This window comes from Myodes glareolus, chromosome 19 (genome assembly GCF_982192425.1).
Source record: "Myodes glareolus chromosome 19, mMyoGla1.1, whole genome shotgun sequence".
Taxonomy (NCBI): domain Eukaryota; kingdom Metazoa; phylum Chordata; class Mammalia; order Rodentia; family Cricetidae; genus Myodes; species Myodes glareolus.
Window position 1 is genome coordinate 39,617,529 of NC_142044.1, and position 19,159 is coordinate 39,636,687.

The following is a 19,159-nucleotide window of genomic DNA, read 5'->3' on the forward strand; positions in this document are numbered from 1 at the left end:
AGCTCACCTGTCATCTAAGCCAGTCCTGGCTAGTTTTATGCCAACTTGACACAAGCTAGAGTAATATGAGAGGAGGGAACCTCAATTGAGATTATGCCTCTGTAAGATTTAGGTGTAGGGAATTTTCTTAATTAGTGATTTATGGGTGCTGTCCTTGGGCTGGTGGTCCTGGGTTCTATAAGAAAACAGACTGTGCAGGCCATGATGAGGAAGCCAGTAAGCAGCACCCTCCATGCCTATGCATCAGCTTTTACCTCCAGGTTCCTGCCCTGTTTGTGTTTTTGTCCTGACTTCCTTCAGTGATAAACTGATATGGAAGTAGTGTAAGCCAAATGAACCCTTTCCTCCCAACTTGCTTTCGGTCAAGGTTTTTCATCACAGCAACAGTAACCCTAACTAGGACACTGATTTAGGAGGTAGAGGCCAGAGTTTTAGGATTCTTGACCAGCTTAACCTACAGAACAAGTTTTGAGCCTGCCCAGGCTCTCAACTGTCTGATTGGGTAAGCTAAAAAGGGAAATTAATTTTTGTTATCCATATTTTAGGTAATACTTGAGAAATAACTGCTCTAGATAAATGCCAAAACTAAATAAAGCAAGCTTAGACTGATAAAAATTAACTTTAAACTGAAACAAGTAACTCTGAAGAAGAAATTCAAAGATGATTGAGCAAGCATGGTGATGCACACCTGCAGACTTAGCATTTAGGATGCTGAGGGAGGAAATGCAGGACAGCCACCCTGCATCAGACAACTCATCCCCACCCACCACCCCCAAGACATGTCTGGCGTTAATGTTTGAGGAGGACCTGAAACATGTTACATGTTGATTCCTGTTCTTTTTTTTTTGAGCAGTTTTAAGTAATGAAAAATAAGTCTAGAAAGGAGTAAAGTCTGATTTACACCTGTACTTTCAGGAAAAATTAGAAGTTGCGCTTGACAGCCTACTCTGTTAAGAAAAGAATGTGCTAACTGCCCAGGGGCATTGTTGTTCCTCGTGTGTGTCCTTCAGTGTTTGAGTGGGTCAGTAGAAACTTGGTGATGCCCCTCATTATTCTTTTATCCTTCTAGGTGGTTTTCCTGGGGGAATGCCTGGTAATTTTCCTGGTGGAATGCCTGGAATGGGAGGGGGCATGCCTGGAATGGCAGGAATGCCTGGACTCAATGAAATCCTCAGTGACCCTGAGGTTCTTGCAGCGATGCAGGTAAGATTTGGAATAATAAAGTTGGGCTTTAGTCATCAGAGCCCTTTTCTTCTTTTGTGTGATGACAACTCTCTCTGCTATTTTTCCTCTTTGTTATCAATTAACTAATTTTGCAGTCTGGCATCTTTCTAAATTGAGTTAATTTTTTTTTTTAAAGATTTATTTGTTTTGCTGGCAGCACTGGCTCATACCTTTATCCCAGCACTCAAGGAGCAGGCAGATATTTGTGAGTTTGAGGACAGCCAAACTACACTCAAGAAGCCTTGTCTTGAAAAACCAAAAAAAAAAAATTAGTTTTTATTTCTGTGAACACTTACTTGCATGTTTATTACATGCATGTAGTGCCCTTGGAGATCATAAGAGGGCATCAGATTTCCTCTTATGTGAGCCACCATGTGTGTGCTGGGAACCCAAGCCAGCTCCTTGGCAAGAACCACCATTGCTCCTAACCGCTAAGCCATCTCTCCAGCCTCTGTTTTATTTTTTGTGTAAGTGTGTTCTGGGAACCAAACTCGGGTCCTCTGGAAGAACAGCATGTACCCCTAACTGTTGAGCCCCAGCCTAAAGGTTACGTTTTTGAAAGTTTGTTTTAGGAAATAGTAATTCATGTTTCCTTATATCAGTGCTATGTGTGCTTTCTTTTTCGTTATTTTTAGTTCAAGTTATAGAATTAAGTTTGGCTTGAGTTTGGGTGCTTTGAAGATACTCCCAATCCTTGTGTGTCAAATGTAGCTGAAGCATTTTACACTGCTTTTACATTAGGGCATTTAGTATTCGCAATTGTATCTCTTTATTTAAAATAAATGTTTTAAATTTTAGAGTTAGAATACTAAACTTGGTCCATTGGGCACGTTGTTTAAATAGGTTATAAAATCTAGACATTGCCAGGGTGTGGTGGCATACACCTTTCATCCCACCATTTGGGAGGCAGAGGCAGGCTGATTGATCTCTTGAGTTCGAGACCAGCATGGTCTACAGTGCTAATTCTAGGACAGCCAGGGCTACCCAGAGAAACCCTATCTCGAATAAAAACAGAACACCCAACATAGCTGAAAAATTCAACCCCACTTTCTATTTTTTTTTTTTCTCTTTAGGATCCAGAAGTCATGGTGGCTTTTCAGGATGTGGCCCAGAACCCAGCAAATATGTCAAAATATCAGAGCAACCCAAAGGTTATGAATCTCATCAGTAAATTGTCAGCCAAGTTTGGAGGTCAAGCATAATGTCAAACAGAGCCCTTGCTGAATGAAGAGCAGCTTAGCTCACTTACTGGATGTTGCAATAATACAAACCAGTGTACCTCTGACCTCATCAGGAGAGCTGGGGTGCTTCGAAGACTATCCCTACCCTTCTGCATCAAATGCGGCGGAAGCATTTTACAGTGGTTTGCCATTAGGGTCTTCATTCAGATAATGTTTTCCTGCTAGGAATTATAAACACTTTTCAACCTTAAACATATTTTTTAAAAAATTTAGGGGGTATTAATCCCTCCATTTTTCTTTACTTATCTTTTTGGGTTTTTCCTTTGAATTACTGGGCAAGGAAGCTGAATATGGTCGACTTACTGCTCTCATGAATGGAAATAAAGATTTGTTAGTGGGAAGTAAATAAAACTCATTTAAGTTGATTGAGTTGGACATATGGTTACTAAAGCATCTTGATTTGTCTTTTTTTAATGTTTTATTTCAAAATGGTCTGCTTCAGTGAATTTCTTGGGACCACCAGTATTTGGATCTGACCTGGGTAGAACTGAAATGTTGGACAGAGCAGCAGCAAGTCCTAGGTTTTGTTTGACCTTGTGTAAGCTCCATTTAAATCTTACACTGTGCTGCAGGGGCGATTTTTATTTTTAGGCATTGCAGTGGAGTTAGAATCCCTAGTTCTGCCATTGTCCACTGTTTCACATAAATGTTCCCTATCATTCCCACATAGAGGAAAAAGTGCTTTCTATGTTTCTGTCAAAAATTACCTTTCCTGTTAGAAAATACCTGTCTGCTTGTCCTCTTGATCTTCTTGTTGAGCTAAAAGTATTTTTTTCACTAGCATCATCACTTTGCAACATAATTGTGGAAGCATATTTATTGCTAGTTTAATTTCATATATAGTAATATGGTCATTGTAAGGTCATACCTGGAACAGCTGTGGTATCTTATTGGACCATTGGGTTGCTTGTTTGAATATTAAACTTTGACACTTGTGAACTCCTATCATATCAGGAGTCTTTGGAAGAGAGCTTCCCTTTGGTTTTAGGTTTGCTTATGAAATTGAGAAACATGCGATTTTAGAGTTGATGTTGAAGTATACATCTTTGTATTTTGAAGAGTTTAAATTGTTTACATATGATGAAAGATTGATTTGTCCTATTTAGCTCTTAAATACTGCAATGTATTTAATGCTTGTTTTCTCTCCTGCTGCAAGGATAAAGAAAAACGATAAATCCACAGAGTGCATATTTAAATTAACACGTCTGAAATCATATGTCTATGCAGGTTTTAACTGCTTCATACAGCAGACACAGATGTATCTTGTTACATGTAAAAAGAAGATGTATTTGGACAGAGCATGTGTTTAAAGTCCTTGATAACCATCACATATTCTTAAATTTGAACTTTGCACGGTGTTTTTTGTCCAAGAGTGTTTTCCTTTCATAATTTCTATGGTGTGCTGTGCTTTACTGAAGATAGTTTCTTTTGGACTCTGACTATAACTAATTATATTCTAATATTGCAAATATTACCATAAGTGGGTGAAATTGCTCTTCTGAAAATTGTGTCCTTTGCTTTTAGACTTCTGAGTTTCACAGATAGAAAAAAAAAATACAAGCTTCATTTATTTCATAAAGACTCAGTATCATCTCTACACCAGAAATATTGGGGTATTTTTTTCACTAAAGATATTATAAGAAAAATACTATAAGAAGATGAAGGTTGGTTTTTTTTGTTTTTTTTTTTTTTTTGGTTTAAAGATATGTGGTTAATATTCCTAAGCTGCTAAAATAAAATACGGTTTCAAACTGGATCTTGACCTTCCCCTTTTTGGGTTTTTTTTTTTTTTTTTTTTTTTGGTGTAGTGTACACTGAAGTTATATAGTGGGTACAGTAGGCTGTGGATTACTAACAGAGACCCCTAAAAGTTGAGTATAATGTTCACCTATGTAATCCCAGTATGTGAGAGGATAAGGCAGGAGTCTGAGTTTGGTTCTGGATGGTATAGCAAAACTTCAGAACCCAAAAGCTGCCCCCACTCGCTCCAGCTCACCTACATTCATAGGTTACCTTCTTTTGGTACTTTTCAGAAGTTAGCAGTTCTGCCATGCATTGAAGTAAATAACTTATATATGGGTCCAGAGAAGTTGATTGTGTACCCTCGTCTTAATGACTAAGAAAAAAGGTGTGTGGTCAGGGATGCAGTTTGGGGAGATGCCGATGATACATGGCATTAACAGCTATCTTTTCATATTCCATTGGTCAGCCTTATTAGTTATGAGGAAAGAAACAGCACACAGGTGTATGGTTATATGGACAAACTATTAGATTAAAACAAAGCTTGGTAAGCCTACTAGTTATCACATATCAGGAGACAGTTTCATAAAGGAGAAATAGCTTCTGGATTTAGAAAGTGGCTCACTGTTGGGAGGTGGTGGTGCACGCCTTAAATCCCAGCAGAGGCAAGTGGATCTCTTGAGTTCAAGGTCAACCTGGTCTACAAAGGCTTGTTCCAGGACAGGCTCCAAAGCTACAGAGAAAAGCCCTGTCTTGAAAAACAAAGAAGGTGGCTCACACCTAAAGTTAATGGGCCCGAGTTAAAATTCACACTAGTAGAACTTGATTCCATGCACTGTTGTAATAAGATCCTACTTTGTTATCTGAGTACTTTCTTTGCTTCGCAGTTTAATAGATAAAACTGAAGCACATTGGTAGTTGCTCAGTGTAATGTTTGTGGAGCAAGGAATCTCGCACATATATGTGGCTTCCCAGCTTTTTATGAATCTGTTACTCCTTATTACAGAAGTTAGTGTGTGTGCACTTGAGTGGTAATTTTGAGACAGCATTTCACTATGCAATTCTGACTTGAAAAAACACATTGTATAGATCAGGCTAACTATAAAGCCTCTACCTCAAGTGTTGAAATCAAAGCCATGTGCCACTGTGCCTGGCTTACTACAGTTTTGTTTTGTTTTGTTTATTTAAGGATTTATTTATAATGCCTACAGTATTCCACCTGCATATTTGTATGTGGTCCAGAAGAGTGCACCAGATCTCATTAGATAGTTGTGAGCCACCATATGGTTGCTGGGACTTGAACTTAAGACCTCTGGAAGAGCAGCCACAGCTCTTAACCTCTGAGCCATCTCTCCAGCCCCAGTTTTGGCTTTTTATGATCTTGTTGACTCAGGGTCTTGCTGTGTAACCCAGGCTGGCACTTGAATTCTCGTCTTTGTGTCTTGGTCTCCCAACAATAGTTATGTCAGTATGCCTGATTGGTGCTTTAAGAAATAGAAAGGCAGAGGCAGTTGGATCTGAGTTCTAGGCCAGCTTGATCTACAGAGTGGTTCCAAGACAGCTAAGACTACACAGAAACCCTGTCGGGGTGAGTGGAGAAATTGAAAGCTAAAATGGACGTTTTAATGAGACTGGTTAAACAAACTAGGCTATTATTTGTGCCATTGAATACAGCATAATTGAAGTTCTTTGTCTACTCATTAAACTTAAGGTATAATTATTTTAACAGGTAGAATATGCAATTAGTAAGACTGGAGAGATGGCTCAACCGTGAAGAGCACATCTTGGAGGGGACCCATGTTTAGTTCCCAAGCACCCACCCATGTTTAGTAGATCACAGCTGCAATGCAACTCCAGCTCCCTTGACTTCGTAATGCTCTGCACTCACATGCAAAGACATCCATTTTTATTTTTATTTATATTGTTTTTTTTTTTTTTTTTTTTTGAGACAGGGTTCCTCTTAACTTCGGAACTTGTCCTGGAATTCACTCTGTAGACCAGGCTGGCCTCAAACTCAGCGATGTCTGCCTGTCTCTGCTTCCGGAGCGCTGAGATTAAAGGTGAGCGCTACCAATGCCCAGTCACATAGTACTTGTAAAAATACAGCTCATGGGTTGAAGGGGAAAACAAAAGTAAGTTTTGAAAGTTTGGACAATTCTGTGAGACTATGAATTGTGTCAGTGGAAGCATAAATGCCTGCTTTCCTACCCCTTAGATTTTTCCTTATGTGCATGAATGCTCGTGAGTGCATCCGATGCCGTCAGAGGACAAGACCGGATTCCCCTGGAGCTTGATTACAGAGGGTTGTGTGATGGCAGCTGAACCCAGATCCTCTCCAAGAGCCGTAAACGTTCTTAGCTCCTGAACCACCTATCTAGCCTCAAATTGTCAGTTTAAGCAAATCGAAGCCTCATGCTAGAGCTTTTGCCTTCCATGCCTGGGCTCCTTGTTTTCATATCCAGCGGCCAGGTTGGTGGTGGGTTTTGGAGATGAATGGATGAAGAAGGTTGGAGCTATTGATTTGTCCCCCTTAGCTGTGGCCTTCAGCTTATTTTGGAGGGTTGGTTTTATTGTGACATGATTTCTGTAGTTTAGGCTGGCCTATACCCCCTCTGTAGTACTAGGATAACAGGTGAAGGTCACTAGGATATGCTTTGCGGCAGGTCCGGTTATGGGTTTGGGGGGGGGTTGTATTGTTTTGAGACCCGCGATGATCTCACGCTTTCCATGTAGCCGAAGGTCACTCAACTAATGATTCTTTTAACAAAATATTATATACATGTCTCAGTACATGCAGTGCCTAGTGTAGGTCAGAAGAGGTTAGAGCCCCTGGAACTGGAGTTATAATAGCTTGCCGCCATGTGGGTCCTGGGAACTAAAACGCGGTTCCTCTGCAAAAGCAGTAGAGTTCTTAAAGAGGCATCCCTTTAGTCCCTTGATCCTTTTTTCCACTTTCTGAGTGCTGCAATTACAGGTGTTTGTGGAGTACTGGGGATCATGCTAAGCAAGCACTCTTACAGCTGATCTACGTCCTCAGCCTGCCAACATGTATTTTGTAAGCAATTGGGGTGCAGAGGTCATTAGGAGCTTGTATGTCCCCCGTTTTACGTCAATAGGCATGACTAACCATATTAGCTTGCAAACAGAATGAGGAGCCAGGAACCCGCACTTGGCGGCACGCTTAGCACCGAACGTCCAAGTCGGCCTGGTATCGCCCCGCCCCTTGTTTTCCCCGGACCAATCGGTATTCAGGGACGTTCTTGTGCCCTCCTTATCCACGTCTGCGGCTGTTCTCCCAGGCGACAGAGGGCAGATTGTGACCCGGAAGTGGTTGTTTTGTTGGAGGCAGGCGGGTCTGAGAGGTGGAGCTTGAGACGCTCCTGAAAGGAGCCCACGTTGCGGCGTCTGAGGGGGCAAGCGTGGCAATATGGCTTCTGTGTTGTCCTACGAAAGCCTGGTACACGCCGTGGCCGGAGCCGTGGTGAGGAAGGGTTTGGGGCTTTACGAAGTCAGCCCCGGGATGGGGCCGGGAGATATGGGGACTGAGTCTGTCACGACTGGGAACAGGGCATAAACAGAAAGTTGCTGCAAGTATGAGTGTGAGGAGTGAGGCCGGAACCCACCCACTGCTCCTGCTCCCGTCCCTGCCGCGCGCTCCCAGAGCCCGTCTGAACTGGCAGTCACAAATGCCCATCACCTTCTGACGTTTAAGGCCAGCCATCGCCCTACCCCATTCTCGCTGCACACAAACTTCGTCTAACCGGTCCTGAGGAGAAACTAGATGTGAAGCTGGGGTGCTTGATGTAAGGTTACTAACATTCTCTTGTCACACCTTACCACAGCAAGTGGCAATAGCTAGGAAAGTAGCTCTGTTCAGCATTATTGCCAGGAAAAGATAGGGTTTTTGTTTTGTTTTTAAATCAAAATCGGGGTTGTTACTGTGAGTTAAGTGCTTGGTTCTTGGACGTTAAGTCGTCTGAGTTCCTTCCATTTGACACTCTTCACTCTTCCTTTTTTTTTTTTTTTTTGCAACTTCACGTTCTTGGTCCGAGTAACATGCCTCTTCTGATTCTCTTTCTCAGCTTGTTTCTCATGCCCTTCCCTAACTTCCAGCCAACATGTCCTTTTAGCCTTTTAGAATCACCGTGGACCATTTCTGTCTATTCGGTGGACCGTTCCTGAATGGTCCCACTCCCCCAGTATGAACCTAGGGATAACTCATGTTCTGTAAAGAGGAATCTAAGTTTTGATTTCCAGTTCTACCATTTATTTACTAGGTAATCTCAGATCTCACATTTGTATTTCTGTGAAGTGGAGAAAGGCTAGTTTTTCCCCCAGACTCTTGAGAATTATGTGAGGGAGTGTTACAGGAAGTGTCTTATTCAAGAAGTCTCTGTCATTTAAATCAACCAGGAGAGCCTTTCACCCATTAAGATAAAGCTGGTGTGGAAGTTTGCTTGACATGTTTTCATTTGGTCACAGAGACCTGTGTGGCTGTAGAGAAAATGCAAACAGTGACCAAATTATTCATGACTTTGTGTAGGAAAGAGTCAGCTGTTGAACTTACTAATTTACATTTCAAAATTCCGGGCTTCTCTGTAGAGAGTAGAACGAGCAAGGCCCAACAGTCAGGCAAGACATGGTTGTAAGGCTTAGATGAAGGTCGTGGAGGTGGTAAGTGATCATTCTTCTGAAATGTATTTATGAGAACCACCAGATTTTAGTGGTAGGTTGGGTGTAGATTAGGATTGGTTGTCTTTGACAGTTTTGGCTCCAGGAACATGATGGTCTTCCTCCTGAGTTGAACTGACAATGATTGTGAAGGCATGCGTTTGGGGGGAAAAGATAACTTGGTCATAGTTTTGAACTAGTTAAGTTTGAAATTCCTGAGGGTAGCATGACCATTAAATAATTAACTCACCAAGGAAGTGACTCTGGACTAAGGAAAATGACAGTGACCGAGTGGAGAAGCAGGCCAACATGAAAAGGTAGGGGAAATAAATTTTCGGGTACAAAGAAGACTTGAGAACTAATGGCGGGGGGAGGAAACTGAAAAAGTGCTCTGCCAGCTGTTCGGAGAAAGTATTTCGGGAAGAAGGGTGTTGTCCAAGTGGGTCACCTACTGCCAGGAGGTCAAGTAATGTGGGGACTGAGAATGACAAATCCAGTGGTTAACTGAGAAGACCAGCTTTGGTGGATAGCTGGGCAAGGTGGATTGCAACGGAAAATGAGAAGAAGAGAAATCCTTGTTACTTTTTCTTTCTCTTACCCGGTGCCATTTGTTGAGTTCATTCTGTGAGCCACGTGCTCTCTAGGTTCTAAGAATAGAGAAACCAAGTCACTTTCTTCCCTAACTGTTGGTTACAGTAGAGAAGCCAGTACATGAGTAAACAAAACTATTTTAAATGGTAAATGCTATCAAATAAGTAGGCCTAGCAAGTATTTTTTTTATATATAAGCTGACAGATATTTTATGTATTATGTTCGGTCTCTGGGTGCTCAGCACAGCCCTAGTAGTGTGAAAGCAGCCACAGACAGAAGTAAATGGATGGGCAGAGCTTTGTTTCCCATAAAACTGCTGTCACTGAAATAGACGGTGCATTGATTTTGGCCCATTGATAAAGCTTGACCATGGGCAGGAGTGATATATATATCTTAATCTATAAAAATCATTTTAATTGATTTACTGCCTATTTTTCTTTCATTAAAATTTCACTTGAAGCCTGGTGGTGGTGATCCACACCTTTAATCCCAGAACAGGGATTAAGGCAGGCAAATCTCTTGCTGTTTTTTTTTCCCCCAAATTATCTATTATATACTTTTATAAGAATACTTCATTTTACTCTTGCTTTCTCTCAGGGAAGTGGTATTCCTAGTATATGTATGAATGAGAAGTAGCTTTGTACATTGTTTTGGTTTTGATTGTTTTGAAACAGGGTCTCACTGTATAGCCCAGAACAATCTCCCTCAAACTTGAAATCTTTTAGCCTCAGCCACCTAAATTCTTAGAATTAAAGGCATGTGCCATTATATTCAGCTGCTTCCGTGTGTGTATATGTGTGTGTAGTCCAGGCTGGACTTGAACTTGTGATCCTCCTGCCTCCTTCTAATCAGATATCCTCCCAGTATGTGCCACCACAACTGGCCGTGCTTTGTCAATGGTTGTTACTGCTTTGTTTTTATTATTAGTATTGTTACTATTACTATTATTCAACTGTTATGCCAAAGAGTTGTTCTCAAATTCTTAGCCAGGTCTGTATATTAAGGTTCAATAACATAACCTGGGCTCTCAGAACTTGGGTGCTCTCAGTCATGATGTGGCCTTCCTTGCTGTGGCTGTCTGAAGTACTGTTTCTAGCCAAAGAGCAGAAGCAGTCTGGGTAAAAGCAGTTGAATCATTGTTTAAGATGTTGACTCACAGTCTTTGAACTGTCACTTCTAGCTTGTTTGTTCAGCTCCCCCTAGGTTGTGCATTCTCCTACATCCAGTGAAATGCAAGTATGCATACCTTTTTTCAGTGCTGGGTACCAAACCCAAAGCTTGGCATATGCTAAGTACCCACTCTATCATAGAGGTGTGCCCCCTGCCCCAATATGCAATTATATTTTAAAAGTTAAATTACTGGTTTTGAAGTTTTTTTGATGCCATACTTTGGGATAATCACAGATAACCTTACATATCACAAAACTAGAATTACATTGCTTCAGAAAGATATTGTAGCTTCAGTTGGTCACTATTATATGACGTAGTTGCCAGCTTCATATGTAAAGAGCCATAAAAAACAAGTATAATTAGATTTATAATTTTATATTTTGGTTATCTTTGAAAGATTTCATATGTAAAAATCTCCCTCCTGCTCTCTGTTTTTAAGCCCAAGCTTACTTTGACCTTGCTGTGTAACCAAAGATGATCTTGAACTTTTGATCTTCTTGCTTTCATCTCCTAAATTTTAAGATTAGACTAGCATTAGATTTTAGGGTTGAATCTAGGCTTCCAAACTAATAGTTTTTCTGCCTCCCCCCAGACCCCATAATAGGTTTCTCTGCCAGTGTAGTTAACCAGATCAAGCCAAATTGAAGAAGTATAATAGGTTTATTTGAGCAAAGCAATTCTTAGACAAGTTCTCCAGTCCCAGAGTTCGAGACCACAGAACCCTCACCCCCAAACTAAAGGTGTAGGTGAGGGTTGATGACACGTCCTGCTACAAGCTGGGTTTGTGTCCAAGTATGGTCAGAAGCTGAACACTTTAGGCTGGCAACGTCAGGGGAAGAAGCTGCAGTACCCACAAGAATGTGGAACTGGGTTTTTTGGTGCCTTTCCTTTGTTCGGAGACTCTTTGAGCAGGTTAGGTTTGGAGAGGCAGGACTGGGGCTTTCCGGATCCATGCAGGTCCAAGCTGAAGGTTCTAATCAAACACAAATGTGCTTGGCAAGCTTTACCAACTTAGCGACATCCCTAGCTCAGAAATCTCTATTAACAAGTAAAAGATTTTCTTAGTCTAGAATTAGAAAAGTGCGATTTGTAGGACTTGCATAGGGTAGAGTTACACACTGAAACTGGATTCTGAATTGTCATAATTAATCAGTAATATCAAAATTTTTATTTATCAGTCAGTTTGTTGGGATTTGTGTGGGGATGAGAGGACAGTTGTGGGAGTCAGTATTCTTTTCCACTACATGGTCCAAGAATTGAACTCAGGTCTTCAGGCTTGTTCGGCAAGAACTTTTATTCTTGCCAACCCATCTCTGTGGCCTGACCAGTAACTTTCAAGGAATTTCTTTTGAATCAATTACTTATTTAAATCATCTTGATTTATTTTTTGTTTGTTTGTTTTGTTTATCCAGCAGGACAGTCTCTTTACATTGGTTAGGCTGGCCTTGAATTTCTGGGTTCAAGACACCCTCCTGCAGCCTTGGGTAGCTGAGGTGGTCAGAGAGTCTCCAATGTTATGCAAAGAAGTTTGGGTTAAAGTTGGTCAGATAAAACATTTGTCAAAATGTGGCTACATCTTCAGCCTCTATTCTGTCAGTGTGGATTTACAAATGAGTGCATAAATAGATTTTGTTGTTGTTTATATAACTGTTAGAGTTTCATACCCTGGGATTTCTCTGTTTGCTTGTTATGAGTATGTTTGTTTTGGAATATAAAGAGTATCCCATGTGACTCAGTTAGGGCTCCCTGGTTGCAGGGTGGAGAAACAGACTATTTTAAGGTATTAAGCATTGCAGGTATTTTAAGCATTAAGGTTGCAGGTATTTTAAGCATTAAGAAGAGTTTTCTTTAATGGCTATTTGAGAGCTGCTCTGTCAGTGGGGAAGCTGAAAACTTTGGAGTAGAAAGGAGCCAAGTGGCTGCAGGAAGATTTCTGAAGTAGTCACTGGAAAGTCTCTGTCAGACACCACCACTGAAATCAGAGCTTTGTCCTGCCCTTCTACTCTTACAGGATTCTGCTGAAGACTCGAAGTCCTGTAAAGAGTTCCTGCTAACAGAACTTGACGCCCTGTGCCCAAGCAAGCCTTGACACACCTCTAGTAATTAACAGGTGTGAAAGGAAGGTATGGGTAGAAGGACCCTTTGAGTCCTCCTCAGAGACTGTCATGGAGGGTGGCACCTGGATTTTCTGTCCTGCCAAGGTTGTACACAATAGAGCGAGGTAATTCTTCAAAAGAAAATTAGAGGCTGGAAAAATGGCTCAGCAGTTAGAAGCTCTGACCACCATCTTTACAGAGGACCCAACTACAATTCCTAGTACCACATGATGGCTCACAGCCATCTTTAATTCCCTTCAAATGGTATCCAACACCCTCTTAAGACCTGCATGGGAACTGCATGCATGTGGTGCACAAACACTCATACACATAAAATAAGAAAATCAGCAAAAGAGAGTGATGTTATGTGACCCAAAAGTTTTGACATCTGTATATCAGGCTGTTAAAATACCTTGAAGCCAGATGTGGTAATACACACCTATTATCTCAAACCTCAGGACTCTAAAGTAGGAAGGAGGATCCCACTTTCTAAACAGTCTGGGAGACCCTGCCTCTAAAATCAAAAGTCTTCAAATATCATTGATTTTTAAAAATCTATAATATTCCAAAACTGGACATGGTGGTGCAGGCCTTTAATCCCAACTCTAAGAAGGCAAAGGCAGGCGAATTTCTTGAATTCAAGGCCAGCCTGGTCTATAGAGTTCCAGGATAGCTAGGGCTCCACAGAAAAACCCTGTCTTGAAAACAATAACAACAACAACAGAGTAATAGATGAATATTTCATTTATTTATGATACTTACACTGCCCATAAACCCTTTGCTTTGATAGACTTTTTATATAATGAAAATGTTAGTGTTATCTCCCATGACTCCATTACTTCTCTTTCACTAATTTTGTGATATTTAGAGAAAAAACAAACTGTATTTTTGTTAACTTGGATCCCTATCTGTAAACTGTCAGTAACCTCCCACAACTTGTGAATATTAACACAGTAATAACAAGACTTTATGTTACCTGACACTATTATAGTGTATATCATAGGGCTTTATACATGAATTACAAAAAGGACATTGATGCTGGGTGGTGATGGTACACGCCTTTAATTCTAGCACTTGGGAGGCAGAGGTAGTTCTCTGTGAGTTTGAGGCCAGCCTGGTCTACAGAGTGAGTTCCAGGACAGCCAGGACTGTTTCACAGAGAAACCCTGTTTTGATAAAACAAAACAAAACAAACAAACAAACAAAAGCAGAAGAAGAAAAGAAAGAAAAAGGAAATTGAATAGTCACATATACAGTATCCTTTGTCCTTTGTTTTCCCCAACATTTATATATTTATTCCGTGGGCAAAGGACCCATGTCGAGGTACTCTGAAGGTCAGAAAACAACTTTCTGGAGTTGGTTCTTTATTCCATCTTGTAGGTTCTGGGGAATCAAACTTGGGCCATCAGACTTGACAACAAGCGTCTGAGCCATTATGCTAACCGTTTCTTTCCTCTTTTTAAGCAAGTAAATGTGATATAATAGCCGGAAAGGGTTTTGGAGTAAAGCTTAGGTCTCTGTGACATGGTAGGTAACTCAGATTTTTTTTCCTGAACTTGGGTTTGCCAAGTTATAAAGCGGGGAAAGTAATGCCTCACCCACAGGGTTCTCATGAAACATTGGGGGGTTGGGGGTGATGGGACTATTACAGCAATAAGTATCCAGTTCTAGTTGGGTCTGTTCTTGCAAATGCATTATTTTTGCCCAGTTTTAGAAATTCAGTAAGTATGTGACTAGCATGGTCAGTGGCCTGAGTTTAATCTCCAGCACCGAGAAGGAGGAGGAGAAGGGCAACCTTCCTACTGCTTTCACTCACAGCAGATGACCTCACCTTTTATCCTCTAGAACCTAGACGATAAACTCTGGTTCATCTGCCAGGCGTTTAATCCCAGGCAGGCAGATTTTGAACTTGAGGCCAGTCTGGTCTACAGAGCTAGTTCCAGGATAGCGAAGTCTACACAAAGAAACCCCGTCTAGAACCCCCCCACCCTTACCAGACTCTAAGAATGTATGTCTTTTTAAACATTATTTTTAGTGTTTGTGTGTATGTGTGTGCCTGTGCACCATGACAGTTGTGTGGAGATCTTAGAGCAGCTCTCCTTCATCATGCATGTTTCAGGCACGAAACTCAGCAGCAAGTGCCAGCCCCCAAGATGCATTTCTTCTCTTCTTCCCCGTTCCTTCATCATTCTAGTATTAAACCCACCACCCATATGGCAGCTCAAAACCATCTGTATCTTCAGTTCCAGGGGAATCAAAACCCTCTTCTGACCTCTACAAGCACCAGTCATGCATGAGATAGACAGATAAAGATTCAAGCAAAACAACCTACATATAAGACATTGTTTTTTTTTTTTTTGGGGGGGGGGAATATAAAAGCAGCTTTAATGATGACTTGCTTTACCTGGGAAGGCAAGAAGGGTCCCTAGACAAGAGGGGCAGGAGAGGGTGCTGGGAAACCCTCACTTCACTAATGTGCAAACAGACTGAGGGGCAGATAATCACCACCGCTTTCTCTGTATGACACCATTTTGGGAGGCAGGCCTAGCAGTCTTAGGGGAAGTGGGGTGCCTCAGGTTACACACCACATAAATCATTCACTCTGTACCACCTCGCTGCAGAGGAAAAACAGAATTAGCCAGGTGAGAGTGGTGGGTGGCCTTTACTTGTACCAAGGGACCAAAGAGGAAAGGAAGCTGTATTCTGCACTCATCAAAGACTTGTGGCCCATGTTTACTTCCGGTTCTCTGCTTTTGTAAGCCTTAAGTTGAAACGGCAAAATAGCACTGAAAGTTGCACCAGGCAGCGCCCTGCTTCTCTGAAGGACCCGAGATGTTCTACCTAGCTACCCAAGAAAAATCTAGAAGTTGTTGTCATGTGTCATTTTATTGGGAGAGAAAAGACCAGTAGATTATCTTTTGGAAACTCTTGGGCCTCAGACCTATGATTCAGTTAAGAATGGACTAGAACGAGTCCATCTCTGCTGCTCTGACACTGTTTCCTAGGTGGAGGCCTGGCTCTGCAACTCGGAGGCAGGTTCTGCAGCCCCCACAGCCTGGTTTTCAGGGATGGTCCTATGGGGCAAGTCTGTGTACTTGCAGGCAGAACCTCGGGAGAGATGGACTGGGTAGAGTCGTCGGTTGGTGTCCATTTTGGAAATTACTGCTCGAGGTAAATCCACACGACAACGGGCTGCTAATGCCACCAGGTAGATGAGGACGTCACTAAGCTCCTCTTGAAGGGCTGCTCGTTCCTTTGGCAGCCAGCCTTGAGGACCAGGCTCTGCATCAGACTTCCACTGGAAGAGTTATGCCAGCTCGCCCACTTCTCCCACCAAGGCTAGGAGCAGGTTCCGAGGCTGGTGGAACTGCGCCCAGTCCCGCTCAGCAGCAAATTCTGCATGGAGCCGTCGGATGTCCTCAAGCGTGGACTCCGGGCTGAAGCTGAACGGGCCTGCAGCAGCAGAGTCTTCTTGCCCCGCATCACCGCACGCACCGCCACCGGCTTGGGACATTCCGCCCACCTGTCCCCGCCGCGCGGGAGCAAGCAAACCCCGCGCCACGTTCGGAGTCGCCTGCAGGGTCCCGACCCTGTTTTTTTTTTCTAAGACGGCAGGTCTTGAACAAATTATATTGGTGTATGATTTGGGAAATGGAAGCCCGTTTTAATTCTGTCCCTTTCTCCATTTCTAGTCACTGCTAAAATTCCAGCACTGTAGAGCAGTGGAAGGGCAGGTGGCTCTAAACAAAACACAAAACAAAACCCAAGAAACTAACCCTGAACAAAAATTTAAAAAAAAAAAAAAAAGAGCTGGATGCAGTGTCACACACCTGTGATCCAGCGTTCAGAAGGCGCAGGCTGGCCAATCACTGAATCCAAGGCTAGCCTGGTCTACATGGAGAATTCCAGACCAGTTAAAAGCTACTCTAAAATAATAAGCAAATGAAAGTAAGTCATATATGTGAAGCTGGGGAGATGGCTCAGTGGTTAAGAGCATTGGTACTCTTACAGAGGACCAGCAATTCATAATCACCTACGGCTCCATCTCTGGGGGCTTGGTAGGCATCGCCACATGTTACATATACTCACAGACTTACAAATAAAGACAAAAGGAAAAAGAAGTCAAGGGCTGACAGACTTACAAATAAAGACAAAAGGAAAAAGAAGTCAAGGGCTGATGAGATGGTTCAGTTGGGGAAAGTGCTTAATGCCAGGCCTGTTGGACTTCTGTTCCTTTCTGGAGCCCACATATAGAAGACAAAAACCAACTCTCACAAATTAATTATTGTCCTTTCATCTCCATACATGTGCCACACATAATAAATATATTTGATACTTTAAAAAAAAGTGCAAGGCGGTTGTATGTGTGTTGGCTGAGTCTGATATTTAACTGTGAAACAGGGCATGAGGAGTGAGGGTGCATCCATCCTGCTTCTACTACAATGCCTTTGGGCAGACCCTGGCTGCTGGCCCCAGGCTCTTCCCTTCCAACTGAAGCACCCTCCTGGCTTCAAGTACCAGTGCAGTATAGGAATTTACTTGTTCTCCCAACGCAGAATGTTGTAATTCAAAATAGTGTTGGTGAAAGAACGAAGTCTCTGAAATAGATTTCTCTAGAAATAGATTCTTGTAAATTGTAATTATTGTCTGCAGTAGAACTCCTACTCAGATAGTCAGAATTCTGTGGGACTCAATAGGCTTATTTTATGTCTCTCTGGCACAGCAGCATGGTACATCATGACTGCTTTCTCATTTGTGTCTTCTCATTTTGTATAAGTGAACAAATTGTTCTCAGGGAAAAATGAATATATTTAGATTCTGAAAATCATGTGTTTGTATAACTCAGTAGAAGCTGTGCATATAAAATAAATATTTTGTTGCAGGTAACAGCGCATGTGAAAACAGCTCTCTGCTTACATGATGAGGAAGCAAATCCCCAATGTGTAAAATGCCTGTGTCCCAAATTTTAGATGCAGTAGTGGTTAAGTGTGAACTCTGAAGAGGCTGCCAGGTTTGAGTTCTGATCTTGTTAGAGAATGGCTGAACTTCTCTAGCCATTTTCCCATCTGTAAAATGGATAGGGTGGTAGTCCTATTATGTCAGGCTGATGTGGGGACTCATTTTGTAATTGAGGTGTAGTGCACATAACAAAGTTCATTTTAAAGTGTGCAGTTCAGTGATGTTTAGTACATTGAGAATGTTGTACAACCACCACCTCTGTCTTTTTGTCTTTTTTGAGCATAGTTTTGGACCGCTATCCTTAGACCAGGTTGAACTCAAACTCAGAGATCCACCTTTAATCTCAGCAGAGACAGGTGGATCTCTGAGTTCAAGGCCAGTGTGGTATAAGAGAGGACTCCTTTACTAGAGTAAAACCTGTGAGCTTTGAGTTTCTATTCATTTACTGCTGCTGGCCCCCAGGGATTAGGACACATAAGCTGGGACTCTGGCAGGCTAGCTTTCTGTGTCACCTCCATATCCCAAGTCACTTTAGGGAAGTTCAGAAGCCCATATTCAGTTATTACCTGGGACTGGTATTCCCTGGTTACTGTTGTCATGGTGTTCAACTCGTCAACCAGAAAGGTATCCCAGGTTTCCCTCTGCTTCCCAGTGCTGTGGACTAATACTTCTGTACAGTATGAAAATGTGTCGCTCTCATTGTTAATAAAAAGTTGATTGGCTGATAGTTAGGCAGGATTTTGGGGACAGAAAATGCTGGAAAGAAAAAGGGCAGAGTCTGAGGAGTCACAAGTAGATGAAGAGAGAAGCAAGATGAATGTGTTGAAAGAAGGTACAGCCACATGGCAGTGGGTAAATAAGAAATATGGGTTAATTTAAAATGTAAGAGTTAGCTGGTAACAAGTCTGAGCTATTGGCTGAGCATTTAATATTAAGTCTGTATAGTTATTTGGGAACCTCCTGGTGGGGACAGTCCACATATATCCCAGGATTTGTGCTCATCATCCTGTTGTATCTGTTTTCTGTTGCTGCTGTAACAAATGGTACTATACTAGTGACTTAAAATTCTACCAGTTTATCATCTATAAGTTAGACCAGTGCAGGTTGACTGAGATAAAATCAAGAAGTGGAAGAGCTGTATTCCTTTATGAAGACTTTAGGGTACAAACAATTTCCTGACTTTGACCACTTACAGAAGCTGCCCACAGTCCTTGACTAGTGGTACATTCTTCTGTCTTCACATTTAGCCGTGTGCTCACCCCCTCCTTTTCCTTTGCTTTGTCCTTGATACTTCTTTTTTTCAGTGATGGGAATAGAACTCAGAGGTTTGTATGTATTGAACAACTCCTTTCCCCTCAGCCACATCCCCAGCTTTCCTTTGCTACTTTTTTTTTTAAGTGCTTTTGTATTGTTTTAGATAGAGTCTTACTATGTCACTTGGACTCTGTAGACCAGGCTGACCTTAAA

At 41.9% G+C, this 19,159-nt stretch overlaps 2 protein-coding genes and 1 pseudogene across 4 annotated transcripts in view; 2 read left to right on the forward strand and 1 right to left on the reverse strand.

Annotated features, from left to right (window-relative positions):
* Positions 1–3,823, forward strand: part of St13 (ST13 Hsp70 interacting protein) — a 33,272-nt gene extending 29,449 nt beyond the window's left edge. Inside the window, exons 11-12 of the mRNA XM_048454707.3 lie at positions 1,070–1,203; positions 2,298–3,823. Of these exons, the coding sequence (XP_048310664.1) occupies positions 1,070–1,203; positions 2,298–2,426 (263 nt within the window). The 3' untranslated portion in view covers positions 2,427–3,823. The remainder of the gene's footprint in view (positions 1–1,069; positions 1,204–2,297) is intronic.
* A 3,704-nt stretch (positions 3,824–7,527) lies between these two features.
* Slc25a17 (solute carrier family 25 member 17) overlaps positions 7,528–19,159 on the forward strand; it is a 45,753-nt gene continuing 34,121 nt past the window's right edge. The window contains exons 1-2 of one of the 3 annotated variants that reach the window (XM_048454712.3): positions 7,555–7,686; positions 12,649–12,760. Coding sequence is in view for 1 of the 3 variants with exons in the window: in XM_048454710.3 (XP_048310667.1) it covers positions 7,633–7,686 (54 nt within the window). In the remaining 2 variants the exon portion in view is untranslated. Of the gene's footprint in view, positions 7,687–12,648; positions 12,761–19,159 lie in introns of all 3 variants that reach the window. The other 2 variants (XM_048454711.3, XM_048454710.3) reach the window with 2 other exon arrangements.
* Positions 15,601–16,317, reverse strand: LOC148118948 (dCTP pyrophosphatase 1 pseudogene; annotated as a pseudogene).